The 13,464-nt window shown below is 41.9% G+C and overlaps 2 protein-coding genes across 12 annotated transcripts in view; both read left to right on the top strand.

The window, feature by feature from the left end:
- The window catches only part of LOC131258353 (uncharacterized), a 76,880-nt gene that overhangs the window by 9,191 nt on the left and 54,225 nt on the right, over positions 1–13,464 (top strand). The gene's annotated exons all lie outside the window — the stretch shown is intronic.
- On the top strand, positions 2,465–4,529 carry LOC131258356 (uncharacterized). Of its 3 annotated transcripts, XM_058259626.1 has the most exons (3): positions 2,465–2,843; positions 2,925–3,000; positions 3,080–4,529. In XM_058259626.1, exon 3 carries the CDS (start codon positions 3,604–3,606, stop codon positions 4,330–4,332), a length of 729 nt encoding a protein of 242 aa, XP_058115609.1. In that variant the 5' UTR covers positions 2,465–2,843; positions 2,925–3,000; positions 3,080–3,603; the 3' UTR covers positions 4,333–4,529. The 3 variants fall into 3 exon arrangements, with proteins under 3 accessions (XP_058115609.1, XP_058115607.1, XP_058115608.1); XM_058259624.1 differs by having other exon boundaries at positions 2,465–3,000; XM_058259625.1 differs by having other exon boundaries at positions 2,925–4,529.

Genomic DNA, 13,464 nt, shown 5'->3' on the forward strand with positions numbered 1-13,464 from the left:
TTCTTCTGGGCCCACCGAGAATGTATCTGGTCGATCCTTGCGGTCCATCCGTTTTTTCATCTTATTTTAGGCGTTGAGACCAAAATTTAAGCATACCCAAAGATCGAGTGGACCATACCATTGGAAACAGTTGGAATAATGATTTCCACCGTTAAAACCTTTCTAGGGCCCCCAGTGATGTTTATTTCTCATCCAACCTATTCATAAGATCACACAGACATGGATGAATGGAAAACACAAAGATCAGCTTGATCCAAAACTTCTGTAGCCCCCAAGAAATTTTCAACGGTTGATTTCAATTTATACTGTTGACTACGGTGTGGTCCAATTGAGGTTTAGATATACTTCGTTTTTAGGCTCATGACCTAAAATTATCTGCTAAAATGGATGAACAGAGTGGATAAAATACATAAATCACGGTGGACCCCACAGTTGAAACCTTCCTGCTTCACGTTCTACTACTCAAGTGAGTCGTACTAAAGGAAAAATGTGGTTTGGGAAATTCCAACCGTTGAAACCTTCCTGGTTCAACAGTGATGTTTAGATGCCATCCGTACCGTTAATAACGCCATTACTGTTGAGATGAATTGAAAACAAAAATATTGGCATGAATCAAAACTTCTGTGGCCCCACAAATATTTCAACTATGGACGTTTAATTATCACTTTTTAGGCTCAATTGAGCTTTAGATATGGTTTGTTTTTGGCATCATGTCATAAAATGAACTCACAAAACTAATGAACGGGGAGGATGTTTCACAAACATCACAGCAGGCCCCACCTGAGCTTGCAGCGCAGGAAGGAAATCTCAGTCATGCGCTGCATGGGGTGGAAAGGTTTCAAGGGTGGAAATCATTATTTCCACTATTTCCTGTGGTATGGTCCACTTGAGACTTGTATAAGCTTCAATTTTGGGCTCAACGCCTAGAATGATATGAAAAAACGGATGGAAGGTGTGGATAAACCACATAAATTCACAGTGGGCCCAACTTAGAGTGTACTGAGTAACTTAGTAGCTAATCCGATTTCTGAATTGGCTACTGACAAAAGCCGTAGCCAAAGACACCTAGAACCATTGCTCAACTCGCAGACTGAGTGGAGATACCTCGTTTCAATCCATGGCATCGATCCCAGTAGGGTGGCTAACCCAAATGGCTACTGATGTGACGTCACCGAGTTATGTGGACCCAACCATGATGCATGTATTGTATCCATACCATCCATTAATTTGGAGATATATTTTTATGTCATGAGAAAAAGAATGAGATAGATCTAAAGTTCAAGTGGACCCCACCATAGAAAACAGTGGGGACAGTGACGTCCAGCGTTCAAAACTTTTTAGGGGCCACTGAAGTTTCTGATCAAGCTGATATTTTTATTTTCACTTCATTTATCTCGATGTTAACTTATGAATGGATTGGATCTCAAAAATACATCACAGTGGACCCTATAAATATTTCAACGGTGGGTGTGATTGCTCCCACAGTTTATTGTGGTGAATCCACTTTAACTTTAGATCTATCTCATTCATTTTCTCACACAAAACGATCTCTGCAAATGGTTGGATGGTATGGATACAACACACACATCATGGTGGGTCCACATAGCTTGGTGACGTCACTTCAGTAGCCACTTGGCTACTGCATCTAATCCACGTCCAAAAAAAAAAAAAAAAACGAATTGTCTACGCCCCTGCAACCAGCCAATGGCTAGTGGTCGGTGCTCTGTGGGCCCCACCATGATGAATGGTGGATATCCAATCACTATTATTTTCCTGTGGTGTGGTCCACCTGAGATTTATATTCCTATCATTTTTGGTATAAAGCCCTATACTGGTATGTAAAAATGGATGAAACATATACATCATGGTGGGGGCTGGGACCACACTGTCGTGGATGAGGCTGGGGCCGCACCTAATCCTTTACCCGTTGCTCCATGTGGCTTTCATGCACATGCATTCATAAAGTAAAATCCAACCCGTCCATCCTATGAAACTGTGATTTTTACTCCAAATTCCCAAAAATCAGGATGATCAGTTAATTAAATGGGCTACACAAGAGGGAATAAGTTGAGAGATAACGTCCACCATTTACATGGACCCACCAAATTGTATGTATAAATCATAGTAGGCCCCATAAAGTTAACTCAGTATGCAATCTGCAGACTCTTTCCAGACTTTATATACAATCACTCATGGTTGTTAGTTGCAATGCGTGAGTGTTGTGGAGGGGACATCGTTAGACCAGGCGCGACACGATTCGCCACGAACTTCATTGCACTCGACAGTTTATACATGCATCACGTGGGTCTCAGAAATTTGTTCAGATCCGAGAGATACTTGGAGTGGAATCAAAAGAAGACTGAGGGTGCAAAGACCTGTTCGAATATTGTGCTTTTCGATACCTTCTGGGATAAAGTTCACAACGTCGTTTTCTTCCTACATCTGATGTACAAGGTCTTAGGAGCCGTAGATAATGAGATGTGGCCTTTGATGGGGTCAATGTATGAGCTTATGAGAATTATGAGACAGGGGATAATGACTGCAATCCCCACTTCGTATCAGTGGGTGATCAATATCATCGATCGTCGATGGATTGGGACTCTCAAGCATCCACTCCACCAAGCTGGTAAGTTTGTTGATACAACCGAGTACTTTAAGCATCACTTCTGTTTGCATGTTAATACAACTGAGTAACTAATATTTGCGTTTCAGCATACTACCTGAATCCCAAATTTCATTATAAACATCGGCTCCATGAGAATCAGGATTTGATAATAGCTGTCCACGAGGTGTTCGAACGATTGTTACCAGAATCAACAGCGCAAGTAGATTTCGGTAACCAGGTAATGCAATAAAATTTCTTCCTTATAGCCTCTAGAAATATGGGTGATTAAAAATAATGATCTGTGAATCCGTGTTTACAGTTGTTGCGGTTTAGGGATGCGAGGGGTACGTTCTCATCCGCACTAGCAAAAACATCGACTGAAACGATGATGCCGTGTGAGTATGGTAACGTAATTAGGTAATTGCATTTTTCGTTTAAACTTCAAACTAAAACAAGCTCCTCATGGATATATAGGTGAGTGGTGGGCGATGTACGGAGTCGACACGCCCGCATTGCAGTTATTGGCAGTCCGTGTTCTCGCACAAACTGTATCCTCCTCACCGTGTGAGAGGAATTGGAGCACATCGTCACTCATACACACCAGCAAGAGGAACAGACTAGCATATGAGAAGCTACAAAAGCTCGTTTACTGCTATTACAATATGAAGTTAAGAGAGAGGCAGTTGTGGGTAGATCGAGACATGGAGGAAAATCAAGACCCGTTAGACCTATTGTCTATAGGTAACATGGCACAGATAGGTGATGATGATGAGGACCCACTTTATGAGTGGCTCAAATCAGCTGATTTAGATGATGCGGATGGAGGCCCTGCTCCACAGGTAGCCGAGGGAGCAGCAGCTCTGGGTATCGATGTCGATCAGGTAGTAGAGGAATAGAAGGTGGATACAGACTCCTTTGATCCTTTCGTGAGGCGTTCGGTACGTTCCAATGAGAGTGAGGAAGCATCTTCACGGCCCCCTCCTCATCATCAAGTCGTAATGAGTGATGATGATGATGAGACTCAACCCCCACTTGACACTGGTCCTGGGGACGACGACGACGACGATGACAACAGTGATGAGGGAGGGGAAGGAGGCACCGACACTAGTATAGGTGGTACTAGTGGGGGTGGGGGTGGCAGTGGTGGGGGGTACACAACGGCTCAGAGCCAACGATCCGTTGGCCAGTTCACTAAGGAGCAGAGCTTTGACCATGCCACTCAGGACGAGGATCATGGATCTCGTCCACCATCCAGGGCGAGAGCATCAGAGCCCAGATATATGTTCGAGCGTCGTTCGAAGAAGAAAGCCGGACTCGCCGCAGCTGATGCTCTCACACGCAACTTGTCATCTATGGACATAAGTTCAGATCAGGGGAGCTCCACCTCTGTCCCACCTTATGCTCATGGGGGATATCACGGGTATGGCCATGACGGCTCTGACATTCAGTCACGCTCTTCTACCCATGGGTACAGGCAGCCGGAAGATAGTTCTTCGAGTCATGACCCTTTGACAGGAGGATATTCGGGGTACTTGTATGACTGGCAGCAATACTATCAAGGAGTCGGGGTTGGACTTGATCTATTCCCTCAGTACCCTGCTCAGGAAATGTCGTCGATGTATGTCACACAATTCTCACGTCTAGGCGTACTCGTACAGTTTGGGGAGGATGACTATCAGAGGTACATAAGAGAGTTCCTTAATTGGTACGAGCAAAGGATGACCTGAGAATAGTACTGCCAATATGTTGGGCAGCAGTACTACTCTCAACTGCCACGGGATTTGAACAATGATTACGAGCCACCTCGTCACTCTATGTGGGGATGAAACATGGCCAGAAATGTGTATTTTTTTCAATTCATTTACTTTTGCATGTCTTAATAGTTGTAAGCTTGCATTTGTATTATATAAACTAATTTTGGTTACTATTTGAGTGATTTCTTACAACAACGCATACTTTTTGGCCCCCATTAAATGGAAACTTCTAATTTAATGCATTCTTTTTACAAAATTTTCATTCCTGAATATGTAAATATGTGTATTTAGGCATGTCTTGAAGTTTCACTGAAAAATTCCACAATTTTCCCTATATTTCCCCCTTTTTCCCTGCATTTCCGGTTATCGGCGATATTATTGGTGATAACGATATTATATCTTTATCTCCGGCCAACGAAACTTGTAGCGATACCGACAACTAGAACACTGGTCTTGATTGACATCCCCCCTCAAATTGATGTTGGTCGATCAAGTAGCATCAATTTGCCCACAAGGAACTGATGGCGCTGTCGTGTCATGGCCTGGTAAACACGTCAGCTATTTGAAGGTTAGTGGAAACATGAGGAAGAGAAATGATACGAGTGTCTACGGCTTCCTGAATAGAATGACAGTCCACCTGAATGTGCTTCGTTCGTTCACGGAAAACAGGATTAACAGTAATCTAAATGGCACTAGTATTATCAGCATGGAGAGGTGTAGGATCAGACTGGGAAAAACCAAGCTCAGCCAAAACTCACGAAACCAGACAATCTCAGAACAAGCAGCAGACATGGCACGGTATTCGGATTCAATAGAAGATTTAGAAACACAAGGTTGTTTCTTACTCTTCCAAGAGATCAGGGAATCACTAAGAAACATGCACCAGCCTATGACAGACCGTCGAGTATCAAGACATCCGGCTCAATCCGCATCACTATATGGAACAAGGCGAAGAGGAGAGCCGGTTGGGAAGAACAACCCATGGCTAGGGGACCCTCGAAGGTATCGGATAATACGACGAATGGCAGCCAAATGTAAATGGCGTGGAGTTTGCATGAATTGGATAACCTGCTGGACAACGAAGGAAATATCAGGCCAAGTAATAGTCAAATAGTTCAAACTGCCTACCAACTGTCGAAATAGAGTAGGATCAGACAGGAGATCACCCTCCTCACGACGATACTTCGTGTTTACCTCTAAAGGAGTATCCACAGAAGAAGTATCCTGAAAACCAGCTAAAGCAATCAAATCCTGCGTGTACTTATGTTGATTCAGAATGATACCAGAAGGATCCGTGTGAACTTCCAACCCCAAGAAGTATGTAAGAGGACTAAGATCCTTCATATGAAACGAGGCCTGAAGATGCTGCTGTAAACGAGTGATCAAGTCTGAATCCGTCCCGGTGATAACAATATCATCAACGTAAACAAGAAGAAGAACAATACCAGCAGGGGTCTTACGAAGAAATAAAGAAGAGTCATATTGACTTCGCTCAAAGGAAAACTGAAGCAAGGTAGACCGGAACTTATCAAACCATGCCCGGGGAGCCTGTTTTAACCCATACAGAGATCGCTTCAATTTACATACATCAGAAGAAGAGGAAGTCAAGCCAGGTGGCAGAGCCATGTAAATTTCCTCTTTGAGATCACCATGAAGAAATGCGTTTTTAATGTCCATTTGATGAAGTGGCTAGCCTTGGGACGCTGCAATAGAAATAACCATCCGCACCGTAGTCATCTTGACGACTGGAGCAAAAGTCTCCTCATAGTCCACCCCATATTCCTGTCTGTTACCAAGTGCAACCAACCGGGCCTTATAGCGATTTAGAGTACCATCAGAACGCAGCTTAATTGAGTAAACCCATTTACAACCAATGGCTTTAACATTCGCCGGACAAGGAACAACATCCCATGTGTGATTGTTCTGAAGAGCCCGAAGTTCTTCGGCCATCACCTCACGCCAACATTTATGCTTAATAGCCTCGGAATAACATGATGGAATTGAAATAGAGGACAAAGTAGCATGAAGAGATGTATGAGAAAAGCCATACCGATCAGGAGGACGAGAAACTCTAGTAGACCGGCAAGGAACAATGTCAGAATCCGGATCAGCCGCAGAAGGAACAGTCTGAACAGGTTCAGATGTCGGGTCAGGCTCAGGAAGGGGCAAAGTTGGTCGTCGGCGTTCATACACAAATCCAAGTTTGAATCGCTCAGGAATAGGAGTCAAGTCATCAAAATGAGGAAAAACATTGATCTCAGGCAAGGAGGCAACATGAGTAGAAAGGAAAGATTGATTTTCAAAGAAAACAACATGACGAGAAATATGAAATCTGTGAGAGCATGGATCATAGCAAACATTACCTTTGTGTGAATTACTATAACCCATAAAAGCACATTTAACAGATTGGGCAAAAAGTTTGTGTCATTCATGCGATGGCAAATGAACAAAACAAACACAACCAAAGGTATGCATATCAAGATAGTTGGGATGCTGATGATGAAGATGATAATAAGGAGTTTCAAAATGCAAGACACTTGAAGGCAACTATTAATTATATAAACTGCCATGGATAAGGCTTCCACCCAAAATTTAGAAGGAACTAAAGATTCAAGCAATAACGTTCAAACAACCTCCAACAGGTGGCGATTCTTATGTTTAGCAACACCATTCTGCTGAGGTGTATAAGGATAAGAACGCTCAGAAACAATTCCTTTCTGCTTGAGAAAGGCATGGAATTCATGAGACATATATTCACCACCCGAATTGGACCTTAACACTTTAATGCCTGAAGAGAATTGAGTTTCAATATAAGCCACAAATTGTTGAAACACAGAAAATACCTCAGATTTAGAACGAAGAAAATAAATCCAGGTATATCTACTATAATCATCAATGAACGTGACAAAAATATTTATAATTTGCATGAGATATAACAGGAGTAATACCCCACACATCACTATGGATCAAATCAAACAGCTTTCAGCACGACTACCATGAGCAGGAAAGGAAAGAGACTTACTCTTACCTAATTTACATGTTGAGCAATCAAAAGAGAGATGAGAGGAAAATTGATCTTTATTACCCAACGAACCAAAGTTTACTAAATGAGATAGAACAATAGAGTTAGGATGACCCAAACGTTTGTGCCATACTTTACCCTTATTGTTTACAGTAGTACAAGCCAAAGAAATGCAAGAAGGAATGGAAAAATGTGGAGGAAACAATCGTCCAACTTTAGGCCCTTTCACGAGTATCTTCCCCGACACCTGATCCTACACAATACAACCATCACGAGAAAACCCAACATTACAGTTGTTATCAACCAATTGTCCGACGGAAATGAGACTAGTAGAAAGCTTAGGAGATACAAAAACTTCTTTAACTAATGAATTAATATCCCCAACAGCATGAATAGGTAACTGACTACCATCAGCAATTTGAATGTACAATGAGCCATGATAATTCCAATGTAACGCCCTGAAAATCGGAGGTCAAGCATCACCTATGCAACATGGATAATGATGATTAAATGTTGTCTGTGTTGGTGCACTAAACATGAGTGGGATTATACCAAATCAGCATATCATACCCCAGAGACAGTTAAATTACGCAAGCGGAAGACCATGATAGGTATGTATAAAACATATAAGTGGTGGTGTGTCTCCAGAGTATAATCATGTTCCAGGTTAAACAATTACATGTATCGTTTCAAAATACAAAATATCAAAATGTGTAGGTCCGTCTACATCATGAAATCCCTATAGCCCCGATGATCAGAATGCGGCCTACATGAACCTGCCAGAATACTGCATATATGAGAACTGCTCGTCGTCATAAAAATCAGGCTCCGCTTCATAAGCTGAGCCATCATCTGCAACTAAGATAGAGTCTGGTTGGTGTTTTAAAACACCATCCCAGAGTGGGAGTGAGTGATCAACTCAGTGGAACTATAAGGCAAATGTTAACATGTTATCAATTCAGTCAAGCAGTAATGATAAAGCAGTACATCAATCATGTCCTAGATTACTCTTATTAATGCAAGAGAGAGTGAGTGATCAACTCAGTGGAACTATAAGGCAAAGGTTAACATGTTATCAATTCAGTCAAGCAGTAATGATAAAGCAGTACAACAATCATGTCCTAGATTACTCTTGTTAATGCAAGAATGGTATGCAATAATGATGCATGCCCTTGCTTACACTCCCTCAGTGACTTCATCTCACGTTCGCGCATAGCATCCTCCCGAAACGTGTGCTTCCTCGCCAAAGCACATGCAGTGCGGTACATGATCGTGATTAGTCAAGTTCTTAATTAGGCATATTCATGCAGTAGGATTGGGAAGCTAAGGTACCTCCTTTCATATCATTTACCCAAACATTGATCCATCTAGGGTCCTCAATCCTAGTTAATCACATATGAAGAACAGTTCCAGGTAGCTATGGAGCGGCTCGTCACCTCAGCGCAGGCCTGGTTTATACTTGAGGTCACTACGGAAAAGCTCGTCGCCTTAACGTAGTCTTAGAGTATATTCGAAGTCACTACGGGCTCGTCACCTGATCGTAGGTCGACAGCTCGAATACAATGTCCCATACCACCGTATTCGGGTCACGAGTCTGGATTGCTCATTGGACACTATGGGGAGGCTCGTCGCTCCAGCGTAGGCTGACAACTCGACCACAGTGTCCCATACCACCATGCCCGACTCATGAGTCTTAGCGGATCGAAGTACCAAGGTTAAACGGGCCTTTCGCCAGTAAGTTTGGTACCTTAGATTCAAGCAGTCGCGTCCAAACATGGTGAACATACATTGGGTCAATCGGGTTACTTGACAAGCTCGACTGGTACGAGCGTACGTTAACTTGATCGACATGGAGTGCGTAAGCATTCCGCGTGGCCTAACCACTGTCGACAAACAGCGTACGACTTGGATTTATCAGGCGTATCTGTTGTGGCTAAGTAGTACAGCTACCAATCGTAAACCATTACCGATTGCCTGGACTACATCATAGCCCCAATCACACTCCAACCAATAGCATCCACATGTGATATTCCAAGACAACATGTGACAACCAAATCTAAACATAAATCCCATTCGAGCATTTCAACAAACACATACCACACATGTCATCATACATAGGCATTCATCTGTAAATCACATAGTAGTAAGATAGGTGACATAAAGGAAACTGTAACTATATATAAGGGAATTGAGAATCCTATCTCAACACTCTTAGTAAATACATTACATCAAGCATTTTCTCATTCAGGCATTTTATCAAACACTTAGACCACACATATTGCATACAGGTAATAAATTCGTTAAAAACACATACTATAGCTAGTCCTTTCACAAGAAGTAGCCACGTATACAACGATCATGTATTAGCGATCAATAATCATAGCAAGCACAAATCATAATTCCATACTGATTCAAACATTTTTACAAACACTTAGACTACACACTTCAACATACATGACGTATGTTGGTCATAATATGTATTAGGGCAAATCCTTTCACCCAGGAGTTGTCACATATACAACAATCATATATCCATGACGGATAATCATAGCAAGCACGAATCCAAATTCCATACCCATTCAAACATTTTTACAAACATATGAATTACACTGTATTCAACGTAGTTCATATATATCTGTAAAGCGAGGTAAACATCATATCTAGCATGAGAAATGGCAACCAAGTCAGTTATAAATCATTAACCGACATTGATAGCCTTGAAAACCATAACCTAAACATTTATAGTCCGCACCTTTCGCTGGTAAACTCGTAACGGATTCAGTTTGAACACTTTCTCCTTGTAAACTAGACTTTGAATACCTAATTAATAAAACGGGTTAACTATTTCACCGATCTACGTATTTGGATTCCTAAGACAGGTTAGGGTTAGGGTTTCTTACCCAAGAACGGAATCAGAATCTCTAGTATAGCGACACGGAAGCGGTAGTTACGTACATGGAGTAGTGGGATCGAATCCCATGAATTATCTCACACTCGCTCTCTCACTTCTCCACTTTCTCCTTTACTTTCTCTCTTTTTTCTCTCTTAGGGTTTAGAATTCGTATGGAATGAGAGATGGGTGGGTAAAGGCCCTTATATAGGCCCAGAACTGAAGGGAATGGCCCCAGGGCCATGGTATACTTAGGTTATAGCCAAAGAGTGGCTGTTTCGGTCCAACGGAGCACATCTGGAGGGCCCTTTTTTGCATACAATCTGGGGAAAGTTCCTTGACATTGGATCTAGGTCAGGTTAAGTTTTCGGTCCAATCGGATTTACGGAATGACCGCAGAGGACCAGTTTCAGTTCAACGGTTACCGCCACTCGATCAGGGCCACAAGTACACTGACCTGCGTATGAAATTTTCCCTGATCTGAGGGTGTATTTGGGTCAAATTCTGATGGTTTGAAACCTTAGAATTGGCCAACAAGCGAACAGCCCAGTTTACTTAAATCTGAGTACATTTTCTAAAGATATTCGCGTTTCTCACACACTTCGCTCCGGGCTAAAGTTGTGCGTTTCTGGATACTATCTGGACTTGATTTCCGAGATGGTCATCAAGCCCAGTAAGGCGGTCATATTCATATAGTCTCGCGGTAATCGGACTTTCGACGTGCGGTACAGGTCCGATACGGAGTTTCGGTGTGCTCCCGAGAGCAACCGAGTTTTGAGATTGATTCTAAGTTTCAGGGTAATGTAGCGTCAACAAATCTAGACGTTTTGGGTCTTGCAGTTCGTATTTAAAGTGGTTCAAGCTAATTTCACAGATAATTTAGTTTAGCACTTGATTAATTTTTGTTTAATTTCTAAAGGATTTGGTCCTGAGCGATTTCTGCCTGAGGTGGAACTCGGGTCTTTGTACAGATTTTTTCCGAGACGTTACATCCGAACATTGGTAAGAGTGTTGGAGGAACTAGTCATATGATTAGACACAGCAGACTCAACAAGCCAAGGTAAAGATGGTAGTGTACTGTTACCTTGAAGCCCTAAGGCTGAAAAGGCTGAAATAATCATTTGCTGAACTGTTTCAGGAGTAAGAACAAAGGGATCACCAGTTGTAGAGGAATTAGCGGAAGCAGAAGTACCCACCGCAACTTGATAGGCATTAGTGTGGCGATTCTGGGGACGAGTCGGACAGTCTTTGATAATATGTCCCTGCTTCTTGCAATAATTACAAGATTTCTTGGCACAGTGAGCAGCAATATGCCCATATTCCTTGCAGCTGAAGCATTGGACCTTCCGCATATCCCTACCCTTGCCTTTCCCGTGAGTTGCATAAGTGACGTCATTAGAGGTCATGCGGTTCTGCTGAAAAGTAGCTTGTGTTGCAAGACGCTGCTCTTCACGAACTAATTCCCCAAAGCACACATCCAAAGAGGGAGGAGGATCATGATTCATCAAATTGGAGCGAGTTGCCTCAAATTCCATCCGTAACTTCATTAGAAACTGATCTCTCTTGTTCTGTTCATGAACCTCCTGAACAGCAGCGAGAGATGCGGCTAGTATCTTAGCATAAATAATGTGAGCAAATTCATCCCACAAGTTCTGAAACCCAGAAAAATAATCTTATATGGAGAGATCGCCCTGAGTGTAATTGGCGATCTCATATTCCAACTGAAAGCGTCTGGCTGTGTGGTCCTGATTGTAAACCTTCTTTAAATACTCCCACATATCGCTTGCGGTCTTGTATGACCTCAGATTTAGGACAATCAGCGGATCAACAGATCCTAAAATCCATGTCATGACTCCAGCATCTTTCACTTTCCACTGAGCCAATGTAGAAAGTTTAGTAGGAGCTGGATCACTTCCATCTATTTGACCCGATAACTCTTTCCCCGAAACAAATAGGCGAAATTGAAATTCCCAGGCAGAATAATTCTTGCCCATAAAGCACACACCAAAAGAATCCGAGTTGCTAGTAGACATGGTGCCCGAAACACAGTAATAAAGACAGATAATACTAAATCCACCTCACCCCTAGTCCAAAAACAAGCCTACAACCAGCAAGCCCAAAACAAAAGGAGACCAAAATGAGAGTTTCCAGCAAGAACTGGACACGCTGACAACCACTAATCACCACAAAATGAGAGTTTGCAGCAAGAAAGAAACATCCCACCCTCAACAGAAATTGCCGAACAGCAGTTTATAACCCACCAGAATTGTCTACACCTTCCTTTGAAGGTATTGACATCTAAGGAGACCAACAGATTAGTCCTAACCTGACCTAGAAATCTTAGAACGGGTAATAGAAAGCTCTGATACCATGTAAATATATATATATATATATATACATATATATATATATATATATATATTGGATTCAATGTCCTCATTGTGAGGTTCCTCTGTTTATATAGAAACTCTAGGCTAATTACAAGGTTGAATTGCAGCCATTAACATCAATCTAGGCTAACAAACAAGGAAACAATAACTGTACAAGATATATACAATCAATAACTGTACAAGATATATGCCATAAATAGATGACCTAATTATGGCCTGTCCTGATTGACACAATCATGCCATAATTAGATGACCTAATTATGGCTAAATATATGCTGTCCCGATTGACAAGTTGTAGTACCTTGTAACAATCATTGTAAGGTATCTTTGGCTTTTATATTAGAAATTGAGAGAGAATTGAGGAGGGCTTTCTTTTTTGTGTTGAGTGTTTTGGATGCCAAATTGCATTCCATTTCCCTTTTAGATCCCAAAATATTTCCTCCTTTTTCTAATTACAAGGCAATGCTCATCCATAAACCACCGAAGCAAGCAATCCGGGTCAAGTTAGCCCCTCATAGTTCTAACAAAATGGGGAAAAGTGTAGGACAAAAAGAGTAAAATGATCCGTAGTACTAGATAGTACAAATGCACAATATAAGTACACTCTAAATGTACCATGTGCTCTTTCAAGCTCCCCCTCAATTGATGTAGAGAGCCATGCAACATTAATTTTCCAATGATAAATGCATCACAAAATATGCTCAAGCTTTAGTAAAACAATTCCACCCATTGATCATGAGAAGAAACATGTGGTAGGTCTGTAGATATGTCCTACAGAGAAGTGTTGTTGGTTGAAATGGGAA

This window comes from Magnolia sinica, chromosome 10, assembly GCF_029962835.1.
Source record: "Magnolia sinica isolate HGM2019 chromosome 10, MsV1, whole genome shotgun sequence".
NCBI lineage: Eukaryota > Viridiplantae > Streptophyta > Magnoliopsida > Magnoliales > Magnoliaceae > Magnolia > Magnolia sinica.

What these genes read in the sequence shown, in the direction of transcription:
- LOC131258356 (XM_058259624.1), top strand. Translation starts at nt 3,604, where the DNA reads ATGAGTGATGATGATGATGAGACTCAACCCCCACTTGACACTGGTCCT.